Here is a 19,949-nt window from a genome sequence, read left to right as displayed (position 1 = left end):
TCTTTTTTGGATGCGCATTTCTGGAAACATCAGTATGCCTGTGGTTAGGGAGCCACTGCAAGGTCAGCTTCATACACCTTTCCGCATCCCTATTTTGTTCTTCTGACCTCCTGCTTCAGCCTCCACATTCTCAAATACCATCAGGAATTCCTCCAGAATAGATGCACCCACCCTCAATAGAATCCACCAGGGAACCTCAGAATCGTTAAGAATTTACTTTTTAAGCAAATATATTTTCATATCTTTTCCTAGAAATCATTAAAGATGTCAATCTCCTCTTTTGCAAAATGGAAAAGGGAAGTTGTTTCTAATTTTAAATGTTAATTTCAGTAACTGCTTAAGTGCAGATATTTATCATTTGTAGCGTTTCAAACATAAATCATCTTATTTTTTTTACCCAATCTCTTCCTCTTAAGTCCTATTTATTGAGAATTGACATAAACTTTACTGGAAGATTTTAGGGAGACAAAGGGTTAGGGGGAGTTCTCTTGAGCCTTAATAACTGAAAAGGCAGTCATAGCCTCAGAACCTATAATAATCATCAGCAACCATACAACGTAAATGGTTTAAACAGACTTGTTTAGACGGGTGTGATTTCTCAAAGGAGGGTAACCAGTCAGAGAGTCGACAGATGCTTTAGATATGAGTCACCTCAAAAATGAAGAAAGCCTAAAATAATAACTCCACACCTTTTTAACTTTTTTCATTAAAAATGTATGGCAATATTGTATGGCCACGACTAAGGAGAACTTGAGCTTCTCACAGGAAGGATAGAAATCATTCACAAGATTCCAGGAAGAGGTTAAGGAATCCAAAACCAAAAGATATCCTTATTAATTGTTCATTCTTCAACTATTTGTGCTGATCCTAACAAGTCAGGCTCTCATCCTCCAGGCTTTTTGGGTGCGGGGAGATTTGGTTGTGAATTGTTATTGTCTGTCTTCACAGAAGAACTGGTTAGGAGGAAGTGTTAAGAGGAGGAACAGGAGGAGGAAGCTTGGTGATCAAACAGAGAGGCTGCTGCTGGAGGAGGGGAGAATGCCTGGTACCCCAGGGTGGGGGTGGGAGCAAAAACAATGCAAACAGTCAGACTGCAAGTTCAGAAGAGGGACTAGGCGGAAATGAGAATAAGAGGCATTATGCTGCTTTATGGAATTGCTAATGAGAATACTGCCAGATATTTAAATTAAGCCTTAAAAACAAGTTATGTCCAGCTTGAGCTCATGGGAATGTTCCCCCCTGAACACTCTTCCATGCCTGAAACATACCCATCCCCAGAGACAGAGCTCGTGAGGGAGCAAAAGTAATTAAGGAGCTATATCACAGTAACCCTTAAAAGGCTGCAATGTTTAGCTAGTCATTGCTGTAATGGAAAGTTACACTGGATAGAAACCTAGGACTGAGGTGGAGTTCAGCCTAACCACGAGCATGTTAAATGCTCATAAATGTGCAAATTTTTAGTGTATTGGAATAGTTCAAGTTTAGTCAGAGAAAGACTCAGTTAAGGATAGTTTCATGACTTCAAAAGTGTGTTGCCTGGGGTGTTTACTTTGCCTTTCAGCCATGGATCTCAGGATATGAATTTAAATTTCAAGATGACTTCCTAGCAAATGGATCTTTTGATGGTCAGTTTCAAGCGTGATTTCTCTGGGAATTCACACCAATAAAATTTTATGCCTCAAGGCTCTCATTGCTCCCCCATTCAGGTCTTGTGTATCTGCATTGTCTTAAACATTGAGACGTTGAGAATAAACGACTGTATTCAGTAATCTTCTTTAAATATACCAAATTCATTTTCTTAGGATACTCTGTGATTAGTTTTCATGTATGGGTTTTTATTTTTATTTTCAAGATCATATGTTCTGGGAAAATTTACTATCCTAAAATACAATTCTATACAGTCCTTGTGGACAAACTTTATGTTAGCAAAGTCCCTCTTTTTGCAACGACTATATGTTGCCTTAAAAATGCACAGTAGTAAGACTCCAGCCTGGTGTTTCTCAACCTGAAATTGTAGGTTCACAGATATATTCATAGGCCTGTACGGTGTATGCATATACTGTGTGCCCTGGGAGCTCGTGTAGACATCAACTTCAATACATTTTAGAAAGTATCAGTTGATATTTGTGATATTTTCTGTGGATGCCCACATGCTAGAGCAAACCAAACATAAAGTAGATAAAATGTCAAAACATCAACTGAAGCACTGCTTCTAGATTTCATTTCAGAGTGATTTAAGAAACTCAAAACCTGGTCTCTTCATTATGTGCAGTAACCTACTGAGGATGAAGGGTGTTAGGGAAAGAATTAGATTTAACGTAAATGATACATTTAAGAATATTCACAGGTTATTGCATAGAGTTTATCTTCAACATCACAGAAACCATCCTCTCATAGGCCTCTCAGATGGCCCACTAGCATCTAAGGAGTCTCTTTATATCAAAAAGTATAAGAAGGAAGTTGTTGAAAGCAATGGTTGACTGTGTTCTTGATTGGGCGTTATTAAGTGTACAACATGTACATACAAGGTTTAAAAATCACAAATTCATATTTTTCCTTAAAACTTTCCATTCATCCTTGATGATTAGATAAAGCTATTAAACATTGAACTTTAAAGCTGTTGTTGTACATTAATATGTCTCAAAGAAAGTAGTAGGGCAGGGAGGTTGATTAATAAGACCACCTAAACCATTAGACTGATGGACTTGGCAAAGAGATAATGATTCCAAGGTAGTGTTCTACAGAGAGTACCTTAGAAATCAGCATAGTAAATAAATATTTTATAATTAGTGTCAAATATCACAAAGGGTTCATATTGCATCAGTGAAACTTCTTACACTCTGAGTGGTAGAGAGGATTTGCCCAGTTGAACCTAAAAGGAGGGCTTTTCTGAAAAAGAGATTTGGCAGGGCTCTAAAGCTCACAAGTGAATTTGGGGCAAGCTTCTACTGACAGTTCAGCATTAGTGGGGCCTCTAAGGTAGAGTCCTGTGTTAGCAATTGTATTCTTGTTTAACAGAAATACATCCCAACAAATTTAAGCAGAATAGGAATTAAATGAAGATTCATGAGTGACTTCCAAACTCTCTAGGGAGGTCAGAGGGCCACACTTGGAAACTGAAGCTGGGAATGATGCTCAAATTACTCAGAACTGCCCCGGTAGAACCATCTGCCACCACTGCTATTTGCCCCAATTAGTACCTCTGATTCTAGTCCTGATGATTCCTCTAGAACCTCTGCCTGTGTGCAAGGTGTTTCTGCTCTGAATGGAGTGCACCCCAAAACTGTTTTGATCTGAATTCAGGCATAGATGATTTTGACTGGTGGAGAGCAGGGCTCTAGCATGCCCTTGAGGATGCAAGGGAGGTAGAAGTGAATTTTAGGTGCCTACCTTGAGAAAGTAATGACTTGTAGGTAGGGAAACCTCCAAGTTTAGGAAAAGTGCTCAAAATGCTTGGAAGGCAAAAAGAATGGCGTATTTCCACTACACCCATCAAACTCAGAATCTGGTTCACAGGGCGAGCCTCATCAGGTAACCTCCTGATTTTCAGACAAAAATAAATGAAGGCAAAGTTAACTGTAGCCTAGGAGAGTACTAGAGTTCATAATGATTGACTTACTCCTAGCTATTTGTTTCTTTACATTTTATTCTTTACTATATCTGGATTTGATTTGTCAAACAAAGGCAATAATGTGATATTGTTGTTCAGTTGTTCAGTCATGTGTGGCTCTTTGTGACCCTATGGACTGCAGTATGCTAGGCTTCCTTGTCCTTCACCATCTCCCAGCTTTATTAGTTAGTTATACGAACTTAGTAGTTATCTTTTTATTTATGAATGATCACATATTGTGTGACTCCACTGATAAGAAATGTTCAGAGTAGGCAAAATCATAGAGACAGAAAGTAGATTCAGTTCAGTCACTCAGTCATGTCTGACTTTGCGACCGCATAAACTGCAGCAAGCCAGGCCTACCTGTCCATCACCAACTCCCAGAGCTTGCTCAAACTCATGTCCATCGAGTCAGTGATGCCATCCAACCATTTCATCCTCTATCATCTCCTTCTTCTCCTGCCTTCAACCTTTCCCAGATCAGGGTCTTTTCCAATGAGTCAGTTCTTCGCATCAGGTGGCCAAAATATTGGAATTTCAGCTTCAGCATCAGTCCTTCCAAAGAACAGTCAGGACTGATTTCCTTTAGGATTTACTGGTTGGATCTCCTTGTAGTCCAAGGGACTCTCAAAAGTCTTCTCCAACACCACAGTTCAAAATCATCAATTCTTCAGTGCTCAGTTTTCTTTATAGTCCAACTCTCACATCCATACATGACTACTGGAAAAGCCATAGCTTCTACTAGATGGACCTTTGTTGGCAAAGTAATGTCTCTATCTTTTAATATGCTGTCTAGGTTAGTCATAGCATTTCTTGCAAGGACTAAGCATCTTTTAATTTTATGGCTGCAGTCACCATCTGCAGTGATTTTGGATCCTAAGAAAGTAGATTACTGGTTGCTATTGGCCTGAGAGAGTGGTAGGTGGTGGATGGAGAATGGATACTAGTGGGAAGAGGCTTCTTTTTTGTGTTGGTGAACATTTTCTGTAATTAGATAGCGGTAGAGTTGTACAGTTTTGCGAATATACGAAAAACCACTAATTGAACATTTTTAAAGGGTTAATATTATAGTATAGGAACTACATTTCAATGAAGAGAGGAAAGATGCAAGGATATTTCTCAATTTTTTGCCAGATGACCTAAATGTAGGTCTGGAATGGAGTCTGGAAACATATTTAATTTGGAGGCAGCTGGCCTATGACCCACACTTCAAGAAACTTTATACCTGAGCATATGTTACATGCATAACTCCTAAACTATACCACTGCAGGAGTACTCATAAAATTCACAATTCTTCCAATTTTACTCCCCATGGACAACACCGTCATACTTAGCTGGGCTCGCCAGGTGAGGGGCTAGTGTTGGAGGTGGGAGCCGACCCTGGGCACCTAGATCCCAACTCTGGTCTCTTAGCCCCAGGAGTCAGACCTTCTATTTTTATTATGCTAACAATGTTTGTTTGTTTTTAGATTTTTTTACTTGGAGTATAATTGATTTACAATGAAAATGTAAAAGAGTATAGAATACTATCAAAAGAGTATACAAAATACTATACAAAAAAACAGCAATAGTTTTCTCCTAAATAATTGCTGTAAAACCAATGGACTTAATGATTTTTAATAAATAATATATTTGTTTTTTTTTTTTTTACTCTTAACCCTCTTGCATTCCAGAAAAAAATAAATTCCTACCTCTTATTACAGCGTATTACTTGGTGAAAGTCTAAAATATTCTAAATATTCTAAATTCAGGGCTTCCCAGGTGACTCATATGGTAAAATATTCTAATCTGTATTAATACTTTTAATAAAATCTTGTCATCAGATAGTCCTGTGCACTGGTTTGATGTACAAAAGAGCCAGCCCACCCTCTAGGACTTTGCCATCTAATGCAGTGGTTCTAACCGTGGCCACATTGAAATCAAAGGGAAAGCTTCAAAAAACTCTGAATATTGGTTTCTTCTGTCCTACAAACCCTGATTTCGTCAGTCTGGAATACAGATAGGGCAACAGGAAAATCTCCTTGGATCTAGTGTGCAACCAAAATTTAGAACCACTGCTATAAGAAAGAGATGAACCATGCATAGGTCATATCACACATGGCAGTAATCAAAACTTACTATGAGAACTCAGAGGAAACATCTTTAACCCAGGCTAGAGATGTGGATTGCTCAGTAAAGCCTCCAGTGTATGAGCAGAGTATTAAATTCTGAGGAGAAATTGGCAGTGAGCATGAGAGAGATCCAGGCAGAAGAAACTGACTGTGCAGAGTCAGGAGAGGTGAAAGAGCCCGAGCGTTATCTTGAGGAAAAGACTGTGAAGCAAAAGTCCAACGTACATGTCATGTATTTTGTAGCTGTCTACAGCCTTACACATTTCCTCAGAAACCAACGTAGCCAGGTGATGGTGGGACTTTTTTGTCATGGCACCTTCCTTCCTTGCATTTGAGGACAGGCAGCAGTTTCCTAGTACCCTGTATCAGCGACTCACAGTAGAATTCAGCTGTGCTGGGCTTTTCTGGCACAGTTATTAGCTACTTAAGTGGATCCTTGAGTTGTTGGTTTTGCAAAGGGTTTATACATGTCTACTCACATCAGCTGCAGAGTGACTTTTCCAGGAGTGCTAAAACCCATGTCGCAGATAAAGATCCTCTGTCATCCCTCGATTAAGTAGTCACTGAACATCAGGGAGGACACACACGAGACGACTGCTAGGAAACAAACTAAAAAGGAATTTTCTGATGGAGCAAGAGGTGCCTGTTTCTCTCTTATCCCTAATAGAACTCTGGGCGTTGGATAGTTACCACCTACTTATGTCAACAGACCCTGCTTTAGGCTCCCAGCCCTGTACTCTTATTATCTTTAAAGTCTGATTACCAGACAAATACAGGTGGCTCTCTGGTAAACAATCCGTGTGTCATTTCCAGGGGAATATTTAAGGCTGTAGGGTGATTGTCTTTATCTGATGTGGTGGAGTCAGTGATATGATAATATATGTTATCTTCTATTGAGGCTGAGTGATCACATCTATAATGATCTGAAAAGAGCTTCCATCTCAGCAAAGATTTAATACCCCCGTGGATGTTAGCACAGGAGCCAGGCCCTCTGATGGTTTTTCTTTTTACATATCTCTACTGCCAAGTTGTGTACACTGTACCATAGCTTCTGAGATCCTCTCACAAAGAAGTTTACTTTCTCCTTAGGAGATTTATAGGGAGATTCAAGAACTGGTTCAAGGTTAGAGTCACTGTGTCTTACTTGGAACAGGTGGAAAGACACTTAGGCTCCAGTTCCTCAGCACAAATGAATAGTGCATTGTCTGCACGGTGACTGTATTTGTCCAAACAGTCTTACTCTCCATTTTTCGGGATGGCTTTATCCTTTTGTGTCTTACAAAGTATTTAAAGCACACACAAGCATACACTCACCTTCTGTAGTATCTTTCATTTAACCTCAACATTTTGTGTATACTAGCTGATTTATATTATTTTAAATTTTTCCTATTTTGAGTATCTAATACTGCAAATGATACGTGTGGAACTGAATGAAAATTATTTACCTCAAAAATTTTCATGTGCATTTATGACATTTCTTTCATATTACATTTTTTTCATATATTTTTATTAGTTGGAAGCTAATTACTTTACAATATTGTAGTGGTTTTTGCCATACATTGACATGAATCAGCCATGGATTTACATGTGTTCCCCATCCTGAACCCCCCTCCCACCTCCCTCCCCATCCCATCCCTCTGGGTCTTCCCAGTGCACCAGGCCCGAGCACTTGTTTCATGCATCCAACCTGGACTGGCGATCTATTTCACACTTGATAATATACATGTTTTGATGCTATTCTCTCAGATCATCCCACCCTTGCCTTCTCCCACAGAGTCCAAAAGTCTGTTCTATACATCTGTGTCTCTTTTTCTGTCTTGCATATAGGGTTATCGTTACCATCTTTCTAAATTCCATATATATGTGTTAGTATACTGTATTGGTGTTTATCTTTCTGGCTCACTTCACTCTGTATAATGGGCTCCAGTTTTATCCATCTCATTAGAACTGATTCAAATGTATTCATTTTAATGGCTGAGTAATATTCCATTGTGTATATGTACCACAGCTTCCTTATCCATTCATCTGCTGATGGGCATCTAGGTTGCTTCCATGTCCTGGCTATTATAAACAGTGCTGCGATGAACATTGGGGTGCACGTGTCTCTTTCAGATCTGGTTTCCTCGGTGTGTATGCCCAGCAGTGGGATTGCTGGGTCATATGGTAGTCATATTTCCAGTTTTTTAAGGAATCTCCACACTGTTTTCCATAGTGGCTGTACTAGTTTGCATTCCCACCAACAGTGTAAGAGGGTTCCCTTTTCTCCACACCCTCTCCAGCATTTATTGCTTGCATATTACATTTTTAAATAAGCCATTCTTGCAAAGTCATTTTGCTTGGTCCTTGCTCTGTAACTCCAAAATGTAATCAACAAATACTTGGTCAAAGGTCAATGATACAAAGGTATATGAATTTTTACTATTTATGTCAATAGCACTTCATTACTATAGCCCATAACATAGAAAAACACATGTACACTGTTTAGAGTTGGGATGATTTTGTTTTTACAAAAATATGATCTTTTATATGTATCACTTTCCATTTATATGTGCCACCTTTCTCTCCTTATCAATAAATCATAGGCATCTTTATAATTCTTTTTAATGACATACTCTTAAACTAGTGAATTTTTCAACAAGAATTATTTTAATCTAAATATACTTTTTAACATTAAAATGTCTCATTAGCTTTCATATCATACTTCTCATGCCCTCTGTTCACCATATGGCTGACATTTTTTCAAACATCCTTTTATCCTCTCATCCCTATAATACACGTACATTACATATGTCTACACACACACGAAGTCCAAGCAGGCAAAGTGCTCACAGTAACATTAAATGATGACTAAAGGCTAGTGGTGTACTGGTGAAAGTTTAACTAACAGCTCTTGGGAGAGGGGGAGAACACCGATTTATAGTGTTTGCTTATTTCAGTGTTTTAAATAAGTACTCCCACCCACACTGGCCCTTTTATGCTGAAATTTAACAACTTGCTCTCGCAAGCCTGTATGAGCTGGCTCCAGAATGCCACTGACGAGGCCAGGGTGCTAACAGTAGAAGGTGCTGGAACTTCTGTAGGGCAACCTGAGGCTAGTAGAGAGACTCCTCTAAGGACCAGCCTCTGAAGAAATCCAAAAATCTTCTTAGCCCCTTGTCTTGATCCAATTCTACGGGAGGTTAGAGAACTCATCTTTCTAAGGCTTCCATGCATCTCTTCTAAACTCCATAAGGATCTTTCATGTGGGATTGGGCAACCTGGTTTTCATGGACTTTATGGGTTTATCTCCATTTTACCAATGTTGAAGCTAAGATTTTATCCATGTATCCTGTAGGAAGTCATAAAGCCTACCTCAGAAACTACTGTACCTGGCATCTGTAATTCAGAGTGATAGACAAGAAGGGAACTAGAAAGATTAGGTACCTCTTACATAGTCCTTAAGCCCTCTGGTGTTTAAAGAAGCTTTCCTAATGGCTATTTCCTCCATGGCAGCATGGGTGTAGCTGCCGTAAGAGATTTTATATGCAAGATGGTACCCAGAAGCCACGGAACAGGTGGGCTAGCACAAAGTCCAGTCAATTATGAATCATACTATAAAACTTAATTTTGAAACAACTATACATATTTCCTAAGCTCTACTGGCTACCTTGGTTTCAAAAATGTAAATCAAGGGGTGGTTAAGGGAAGATTTAAATAAATTGAAATCTAGAGACAAGTCAATCCCTATTGGACTCTGGCATTTTCTAAACCACATTGGAATCACTTGTCCTGATGCTTTTCCCCTAAGGATAAGAAAATTGCCAGTTCCACTCCAAGGACAATACTGAAAGCATGGTAGGACCCCTTGCTTATCACCTAATATCACCTAATTAAGAAACACTGCAGGACTCCGGTGCCGCCGCCGCCCGCGAAGCCGCCGCCGCCGCACGACGCCCACCACCGCCCCTGCCCCGCCGCCGCCTCCGCCTCGGGACCGGCTGTATGGTTAGGCCACAATCTTCAATGAGTAGACATACTCCTCAGTTCTGTGGTGTTCTCGGTCACACATTTATGGAGTTTCTGAAGGGCAGTGGAGATTACTGCCAGGCACAGCACGACCTCTATGCAGACAAGTGAACTGCAGAAATTCATTACTGCTCAACCAAGAAGCCCCCGTAAGACTGGTTAACCTGGACACAGAAGTGTTGAATTGAAATCCACAGAGCATTTTTTTACAAGAGTTCTGATCTGGATGGGGTAAACCTCAGTGCACTTCCTTTCTATTGCCTCAGTATTACTGGATTGAAGAATTGCTGCTTCTTGTTAAGAGGTTCATTCATTCATTACTCCCAACTTCATACTTAAAAGCACTGAGAATTTCAAGTGGAGTATATTGAAGTTGACTGCGTTTCTTTGCATCATTTCTGTATTCAATTTTTTAAATTCTTTCATATCCCTTTTGAGTGTTTTTTAACTAAATTAACATGGCTCGAATGAACTGCCCAGCTCCTGTGGAAGTTACGTACAGGAACATGAGATTTCTTATTACACACAACCCAACTAATGCAACGTTAAGCAAATTTATAGAGGAACTTAAGAAGTATGGAGTTACCACAATCGTAAGAGTATGTGAAGCAACTTATGACACTACTCTTGTGGAGAAAGAAGGCATCCATGTTCTCGATTGGCCTTTTGATGATGGCGCACCACCATCTAACCAAATTGTTGATGATTGGTTAAGTCTTGTGAAGATTAAGTTTCGTGAAGACCCTGGTTGTTGTATTGCTGTTCATTGTGTTGCAGGCCTTGGCAGAGCTCCAGTGCTTGTTGCCCTAGCATTAATTGAAGGTGGAATGAAATATGAAGATGCAGTACAGTTCATAAGACAAAAGCGACGAGGAGCTTTTAGCAGCAAGCAACTTTTGTATTTGGAGAAGTATTGTCCTAAAATGCGGCTGCGCTTCAAAGACTCCAATGGGCATAGAAACAACTGTTGCGTTCAGTAAAACCAGGGTGCATGATGCCATTGCTTGGAAGTGGAACCTGAGACACGATGGAATTTGTCGTACATAGCAGATAGCCCAGTTGACTTGGTGAATAAGTCTGATGAAGCTTCCATAGGAGTGTTGAAAAGCAGTTTTACCAGGCCACAGGCCTGGCAGAATTGCAGTCTCTGTTCAGGTTATGATCAACCTATTTGAATACTAGTAAATAATTCTTGCTGTTCAGCATTAATATGTGCTTATAATTTGTACCAGTTGACCTTTCCTGAAATCATGCAGTATTGAGTCATGTCATTAAATCTGTTTCCATGCCAGAATCTTACCAATACGTAAGAAATTCAGAAAGACTAGGTGCCAAAATACCCAGCACAATACTTGGATAGTTTTAGTATCATATAGAACAAATCCCAGGAACTATGAACACTCTGGACCTTATGTGGTTTATTCCTTGCATCATTTCAAACATAGTAGGGCCTATGAGGTTTGTTTGCTCACAATATGTTTACATCTCCCACATTCATACCAGTATACATCAGATTTGCTCCCTTTTTAATTAACCAAGTCTTACAGTGATTATTTAATATCTTTCTATAAATCTCATTTTATGTTGTAGAAGGCCTCCATTTTGAAAATCTACATTGTACAGAAGCACATGTCTTTAATGTCTCCAGACAAAAGCCTTACAGTTCATTTTAATGTTTGCACTTTGGGGTGCAACTTACAGGGAGGGCCTGAAAAAAAATGGGAGGGGGCTATTAAGTATTTTTAGTAAAATGTTGCCTTTGTCTTGTGCAGAACATGTAGAATATGCGCTTTAATTTAGTAAATATTTTTTTAAAAGGTAGAAATACTTTGTTACTGTAACTAAAATAATTCTTAATCAAAATTTCTGAGATTCTTGTAATTTTTTTTCATACTTACTGAAGTTGTTTACCGACTCAGTTTTGTTTGAAGTGTGATTCCCAGCCTCTCAGAAAAAAAAAAAAGTGGGTTTCTGCTAATGAATTGAGCAGACATTTAATATTTTATATACCTTTTGAGCTGTGTAACTTAATATTTGGATACTTGACAATTTGTTTTATTATGTAATTGATAAAATGGTGATGTGTATTAACGTTAGCTCAACCATATATTTATACTGTCCGGGAACAAGTGGTTATAGTTCTGTGGGAGAAATAATTTGTCAGTGTTCACCAGCTTGTAAGAATCTAGTGCAAGAGCTTAAACATTAAATAAATGATGATATGCGTTTATCGTCAAAAAAAAAAAAAAAAAGAAACACTGCAAACTGCTTGTTTCCTTCTCAGAGTGAAAAGTCTTTCACTTTGTTCCTTGGGTACACTGTTTAACTTTTATACCCTGGCCCCATTCAGGTTACATCACCTACAAAGAAAAAAAACAAAAAAAAGGCTTTTCCCATCTGTCATTCCCTTGATGCCCAAGCTGCCTATGAGTCTGAGGAAACAGAAATCAGAGTTAAAAGTTCTGCTTAAGACCTCACTCATTTATTTCCCAAGTATTCAAAAGGATGCTTATTTACACAGTCAACAAAACAGACTAAATCCCTTCATGGAACTTATATTGTAGTGGAGTGATAAATGAAAAAAAAAAAAAAAAAACTAGTGAATGTTTAAAATGTCATATGGTGGAAAATGGCTTAAGACAAAAGTGGAGTAAGGGGATTGGGTGGATCCTAGGAGAGAAGGTTATTTTATACAGAGTGATCGGGAAAGTTCTGACTGTAAAATAATATAAAAGCAGAAATGAGAGAGAGCGAGGGAATGACCTCAGGGAAGGACATTCCATCAGAGCTCTGGGAAAAGCAAAGCCCACATGCCTGGTTTCAGAGCACAGATTTCTGCAGACGAAGAGTTCTGAAACATGACCAGCAAGACGGCCCTCAAACATGAGGGACTGCTACAGGGTTAGACGCTATACCAGATGCCCAGGGCCCTGAGGCACGGTGAGTGACACCTGGTTTCAGGGTTAGACTATGTCTGTGTTGCGGCCTAGATACCATTCTTGGTGCCAGGCCTCAGGGCAAGATGTCCAGGGAGAAAAGGAACCAGTATCCCTCAAGACTCCACGAAGTGCCCAAACCCAGAGAAGTATCTTGCTTATCGGCTCTGCAAAATTCCAAGCAAACCCGCCCCTTCCTTAACTGTGCCTCTGAGGGCATTTGGTTGCTTTTGTACCGGTGCTCTGAATCGTTACTACAGCGCGGGTGCAGATGGTAATCCCACCACCCAGGTGGTTCTCCCACACTGTATGAGGAAAGTCTGTCTTTTCACATCTGCAGGTACAGTTGATATTGACAAAGCCTGGGGCTGTTTGCAACCACACCCCTTTCCCCTGCCATCTGCCAGGTCTACCTCTGTCAGAAAGAGGCCCTTGCTTTTTATCACTGCGCGCAAGTTTGACCCGTACACCCTTGGAAGAGTCCAGAAGCCTCCATAAGCCTCCTTGTTAGAATTCACATTTTAATATGTTCTTAAACATTAAATATGTTCTGCTCCTCTCTCTACTTATTTTCCCAGTTCAGTTCCCCACCCTGAAGCTTATTTTACTAGTGACCAGCCTCCCTCCATCATGTGGGTTAAAGACCACAAAGCTACACTGGGCCAACTTGTCACCATGTTGGCCAATAAATTCTATTCTCAAGTCTTGTTGAGGTCTCTGCCTTACAGCAGCCAGTGAGAACACGATGCTCTCTTTGGAAAGAGCCATCCCCAAAGTGCCATTTGTCTCTGACCTCTAGGGTCACCCTGAGAGTCCTTCTTATATGTTCCAAAGAGGTCATAGGATTTTCCCCAGTGCTCCTTTACAATCATGTTTCAGAGTTTTTATTAAAATTGGTGAAAGGCTTTCTGTTCCATCTATGCCCACACAAAAGAATCATTACTGATCTGACCTCTAATTGCCAACTAGTCAATATTTTCTATGCTGATGGAAATCACGGGCATTTCCAAAATGCTCAGTCCTCATGCCACCTGGCATGCCAGACCAACGAGGTGGTCACATCAGCATGTGCTTCCAGCCAACAGCAACATTCCTAACCATGAATACATTCAGGAGAGGAATGAGAGCAAACCAATGGAAGAATTGAGACGTCCAATACCACCTCTTGCTCTTTGAGAAATAGTAACACCTAGAAGAGCCTATCGTCAGGGCCGTGACCAAGGTGGAAAGCTGTGCTTCACTTAAGGAAAGAACTTAGCAGCTGTAGGTTTCTTTGAAACATTAACAATAATATCAACAACTTCTTTCCTAGCCACTCAAAAGGGAAGGACAGAACAAATAATATAACCTTTAGTTTTGATTGAGAAAAGGACTGGAATTGCTCAATGTCCCATGAAATTTATTTCAATGGATCCTGTTTAAGTGTGCCAGCTGGAGAAAATATTATTTATAAAAGCAAACAAGCAACTTTCAGAAAGGAAGCAGGACCTGTGAAATAATGTGGAAAATTTTTCTTTCGAAACCCCTGTTCTTAATGTTTTCCTCACTGGGGGTTCATATAAATTCAACAGGTTTTGTTTGAGCATTTCCAGAACTCTCCACATCTTTCACTGAATGAAGTTCTTTCTGAACACTTTTCTCATGGAATTTCACAGACGCAAGGACAAAGATACAGTTGCCTAGATTTTAGAGAGCATCAATGTCAACACTGTCTAAGATCGATCAAAATGAAATCTGTGTTAAAGAAATCAATTGTGATTCATGGAGACGGGAGCCCGGAGGGCTCTATAGAAAGCAGGGTCACCGCATAACTCACCCACCTTCTCTTCTCCTGCCCCGCGGGAGATGTTGTCCTCCAGTCAGGGTCACTCTCTCTTGGAAAAGAGAACGTTCAGGAAGTCATGCAGCTTCTTACAAAGTAGCTATTTTTTCACCACCTATGTTAAAATAAAGGAGGCTGCATTGGTGCCAAATCTTTGAACTCAAACGTACTTGTTTCAAGGCAAACAATGCAAGTTTTCATTAAAAGGCTTTAAACAGGAGAGGACAAACTTGGTAGTTTTCAAGTCCATGAGCTGACCTTTAAGAGAATCTGGATATTCAGACAGGAATACCATAATAGAATGGTCCCGCTCTTTGACCAAATTTTGATACTCTTATAAAAGTAAAGATTCTTTAAGTGTTTGCCTGAAGAGCCATGTGAAGGATTAAGAATGTGTGGTCACTTAGAAAGGGATTGCTAATAGTACTGCTTCTGTTTTATCTGTTAAGACTCATTCCCAATTTACAACAGATATAAAAACAAGTTATCCACAATAGCAACAGAGGAACAGTTCTGAGACGTAGCCTGGAAGCCAGGAGGTCGTATGTGTGGTATCTCTCCAGAACATGAGAAGTACTATCTTTGAAATAAACTATATAGCAAATAAAGCTCTGAGCAGAAACATGTGGTCATCTCATCTGCCATAAATAGTGACTCCCAATGTCAGCAGGACCCTTGGAGGCCATCTGGTTCAAAGCCCGTAAGCAGCTGAAATGTCTCAGCAGCACCCCGGTCCTTGAAGGACGGCCAGATATACCCCATCAGGCATACTTCTGGCTCTGAGTGGTTCACCAGCCCTTCAACTCGCAGCCCAGGAGGCCACAGCTCTTCTAGGTTTGTTATACCTAGGTTTCCAAAGGAATAGTCCACAGTCCCTGGTTCTTTTGAAGGCCTCCTGAAGGCCTTCAGCCAATCCAAAAATACAAGTCCTTTCTTCTATTTATTGCCAAACATATACACTTTCACACGCACTTTCACTTTTATGAAAAACTAAAGATTTTTCTAATAGTTAAATAGAAGATAAATTAATATGCATTACTGATATTTGAGGTTCATAAACTAAACTTGGCACCTGTTAGAATTTCAGGAAGAAGGTATTTTATAAGTAGTCAGTCTGTGACAATGTCTGCAATGCTGGAGAGCTACTGGAATGCATGTAAACAACCAGTGTGCTGTGTTCTCAGGGTTTCATCAACCTTGGAACTTATCTTTGCTTTGTAATTATAAATTAAAGTCAGTTTATCTTCATAATTTTCAATTTAATTTATTTAGGATTTTCTGGATACTGAGGATCATTTGGTTAAAGCTTACCTGGTTATTGTTAGTGAATATTTGCATTATTAGCTTATATCTTTCAGTGAACTACTTATTAGAATATGCACATATTGAAGTTTAAATAGGAATCACCCAAGTCACTAATGCTAGAGAAAATATATACAACCCACACATCACCATCTCAATCCACCCCCATGAAATGGCTAATTACATGCACCCTGTTGGTAGGTGTGCTAATTGAATTTGTACAGACTAAGTGAGTTACAACACACTATCAAGATAAGTGTGATAAAAATACATGTATTATTTGTTGGTTTAGAGGCACATGTGTATAAGCTCAGACTACAAATTGTTTCTTTTTTCCTTCTTTGCTATCACTGAGTTCTTTTTAATTGAAAAGGAAAAATAAATAAGTAGATGGACTAGAAATTTTGACTTTCTCCATCCCCGTTCACTGAAATGGTTTATGATTTAAAAAAATAAATGTAAGAACCAGTGCTTTAAATCACAACGTACTCTGAAATGTATTAAAGTCAGAGCGGTATAAACATGAGTCTTTCATTTTTTACTGGGGATACAGCTGACTCGCCAAAGAAACAATTTTAGCATAGATGAAACTAAACAAGTGAAAAATTCTTATCTCCTTTTGGCTGTTCCATGTCCAATCTGTGTGTTTCTGAACCACAGATAAAATGGACTGTCTGTTTATCTTTTAAGAGTACTTTAAGATTTTAGCGAAAATTTGGCTTCAAGAAAATCTGGAATTTGTGTCTTCAAAAGACAACCGTCTCCAATTCTTCTGTGGTTTAAAGCTAGTCATTCTTCTCCTTGCTGAGTTTTTATCCATAATGATCTTGAAATAAATTTTGTAATGCACTTAGAACTGAGTATGTTTTACTAGAAAACAAGAATAAAGACCACCTCTCAGGTTTTTCTACCTCCAAGTGTCCTGATGACAACGTGGTGATAATTTTAATAATTTTTTAAAAGAATCACGTTTTTTTTATCAGTATACCTTTCTACAGATAATTTGAAGTCAACTATTAAAACATTTATACTTATTTTTAAAATATGATAGATCAAAAGAAAACAGAAATGCTGAATAACACATTAGTGAAGTGGATGAATTAGCCACTTAGGTTGGCTCTCCAAGGCCTGTGTTCCAAGGTGTTGGCAGTGGAAGAAGCAAAATATGAGGAGGACTGGGCAGCTTTACAAATTAAGCCATGAAAATTCCCGAAATGCAGAGCTCTTTTAAGAAAACTTGAATTGTGTCTTCATTCCTTCTAGGAAGAGTAAAAGGAGCACAGGTTTTTCTGCAAGCACCGAATACCCATTTGGTCTGTCAAGACTCTGATTCTTGGTAGTAAACTTCAAGGGCAGTTTTGAGCGCTTTCTTCTAACACCTACTTTCCTTTTTTGGGGGGTGGGGTGGGATATGATATCCGCTGTGTCCTTTGGGAATAAATCCTAAAAGAAGAAGAAGAATGTTGCCCTGAAGTCTCCCCCACTTTAGATATTCTTGATGGCAACATAGAAAAACTCAGTTTCAGTTTAAAAAATTTTTTATCATTCTCATGGTGAATGATTAGCCCGAAGTCTTAGAGCCGTCTGACATTTTGAAACTTTGATTTACATTGGCATGGTTTATTGTCTTTAAATACGGAACCTTCTGGTTCTTAAATATTTAATCAGTATAAAAGTATTAGGCACGGTCAGCAGAAGAACTCTTTGTGCTGCTGGCATTAACGCTGGCGAGCCTCTCCTGCCCCGGACACAGCTGTGCAATGTACAAGGACTTTATTGAAGTACTGGACCAACATATAAATGTCAAAACAATAAAGGAACTCTTTCCTCCAACTTGATCTAATCTGTCAGATAGTAACTTCCTACTCCTTTGGAGTAGTCCTAACAGTTCCTGGAAAAGAAAAACAAGAAGCATACATATACCTGGACTCTGTGTAAAATCTTTGACCAAGCTCCAGGATTTCCCACCCATTATTTGCTAACAATTTGCAGGTCTGATTCATTATTTTAAAAATCTCTATCCAATATTTTAAAGAAATTTATTCTTCACTTTTGATGCATGTACTCTGGGGAAAAAGGCTAGACTTCTCTTGAATAATTAGAAACCATTGGGAAGAATACATTACACTTGAGAAGAGCAGTGAGTCATGGCGCTTACTTGTTTGTTCTGGTATTAAGTAACAGGAATGGACAAAAGAGTCAATGTTGTGATCCATTTGGAATCAGAACCATTTAACTTTCTTCCCTGTCATCACACTGTCCTTGAGACTTGTGTGAGGAATAAGGAATGAGACTCCTTATGGGAATACCTCAATCCTCATAAGGTAATAAGATAAATGTTCCTTTGCTTCCCTGGTGGCTCAAATGATAAAGAATCTATCTGCCTGCAATGTGGGAGACCAGGGTTCAATCCCTAGGTTGGGAAGATCCCCTGAAAAAGGGAATGGCAATCCACCCCAGTATTCTTGCCTGGAGAATTCCTTGGACAGAGGAGCTGGCAAGCCCCAGTCCGTGGGGTCACAAAGAGTTGGACAGAACTGAGTGATTAACACTTTCACTTCGCAGAAGGTAACCTCTGGATTTTTCAAGCACATTTGAATAATCTGTTACACTTCTAACAAACAAAAAGACCAAACAAGGGGTCCATCAGAAATAGTGTGAATTTTGTTTTCTAATTACTTTTTATCTGTTCATTTAATAAATACTTATTCATCATCAGTTATGTGCTAGGTTCTGTGTTCACAGAACAGTGAACAGCATAAAGCTTGCCTCTGTCCTCTGGCACTCTCAGACTGGTGGATGGCTGAAGCAAGTTAAAAGGCATTTGCAAAGCAGTATGAAGAGTGCTGAGGTAGGCGTAAATACACCCCTTCGTGACAACACCTGGCAAGAGTCCTTAACTGAGGCTGGGAGAAGGTGAGGGCTTTTCCTAGAAGAAATGACATATAAATTGAGACCCAAAATATGCATAAGAGGACAGGTGAGCGAGACTATGAAGCAAAGGGAAATAATGTTCATTTCTTCAAAAATGAGCATAGGCATATTTTGGAATAGAAAGATGTTCAGAAATAAGTCTAACGAGGTAAGTATGGCTAAGAGCAGATGGTAGCTACTGAATGGTTGTAGATATAATCAGATTGGTATTTTAGAAATGTCAAACTGAGAGCAGTGTAGAAAATGAACTGGAGAGGAGGGACCCAGGATATGTACTGCAGGAATCTGGGTCAAAGGTGATGGCTTTCTGTGGATGGAGACCACAGGGAATAAGGAATGAGGGTCAAATAAGGAATAACGAGGGTCAACTCCAAGAACTGGAGAAAAGCTGAGGGAACGGGGAGAACCCCGTCAGACGCAAAAGCTTGAGGATGGAGTGGAGGGTGAGTGACATTCACAGAGGGAGGAAGCTATTGAAGAACAGGTGGGGGAGAGAGAATTTCATTTTGAACACACTGCCTTTGATTTGCCTATGGGACATAAGTACACTTGGTTGGAAGTAAGTTGAAACTGCAGATCTGAAGTGAAAAGTGAGAGAAGGGTGGGTTGGAAAAGTTTCAAGTACAAATCAAGCAAATAAAATGGGAAATTTAGATTCTCCTGCACATTTTTTTTCCCCAGAATTGTTTTATGGTAGCTAACTTAATAAACATTTTCTGGAGTCTGCAAAGAAGAAAACACAAACTACCTCCCACCTTTGTCTTTCAGATATGTGTGAGAGCACTACAATTTCTAAAGGGTTTGTTTATTTTTAACATCATTGCTGGAAACCAAAAAGAAGAGATAGGAAGGAACAAAAGAAATTGTTGTAGGAGGAGCTAGGTGAAGAATAACAAACACTGTGAAATGTATTTTTAAAATTAATAAAGTAAAAATTGTCCAATTTCTTAAAATATCTGTAATAAAAATTAGATTAATGAAGAAATACAATGTTTTACCGGGTTTTTATTTTCAGTTTTTTTAAAGGTAATTTTACTTCTCAGATAAATAATTTCCAGAATCAGGGCTTTGTGTCTTTGTTGATTTCTATGTTGCTGTTGTCGGTGTTCAATTACTAAGTTGTGTCTGACTCTTTGCGACCTCAAGGACTGGGGCCTGCCAGACTCCACTGATCTCTATAGTGAAGTCGCTCAGTTGTGTCCGACTCTTTGTGACCCCGTGGACTGTAG

At 39.3% G+C, this 19,949-nt stretch overlaps 2 protein-coding genes across 2 annotated transcripts in view; both read left to right on the top strand.

The window, feature by feature from the left end:
* CCDC192 (coiled-coil domain containing 192) overlaps nt 1-19,949 on the top strand; it is a 171,551-nt gene that overhangs the window by 47,143 nt on the left and 104,459 nt on the right. The window lies entirely within an intron of this gene.
* Nucleotides 9,613-11,978, top strand: LOC122699810 (protein tyrosine phosphatase type IVA 1-like). Its single transcript, XM_043912198.1, has one exon. It carries the CDS (start codon nt 10,185-10,187, stop codon nt 10,704-10,706), a length of 522 nt encoding a protein of 173 aa, XP_043768133.1. The 5' UTR covers nt 9,613-10,184; the 3' UTR covers nt 10,707-11,978.

The sequence above is a fragment of the Cervus elaphus genome, chromosome 9, assembly GCF_910594005.1.
Source record: "Cervus elaphus chromosome 9, mCerEla1.1, whole genome shotgun sequence".
Classification (NCBI taxonomy): domain Eukaryota; kingdom Metazoa; phylum Chordata; class Mammalia; order Artiodactyla; family Cervidae; genus Cervus; species Cervus elaphus.
This window is presented reverse-complemented; position numbering and strand designations above follow the sequence as displayed.

Bases quoted from the DNA above. Each gene is read 5' to 3' on its own strand.
- LOC122699810 (XM_043912198.1), top strand. From the start codon at position 10,185: ATGGCTCGAATGAACTGCCCAGCTCCTGTGGAAGTTACGTACAGGAAC.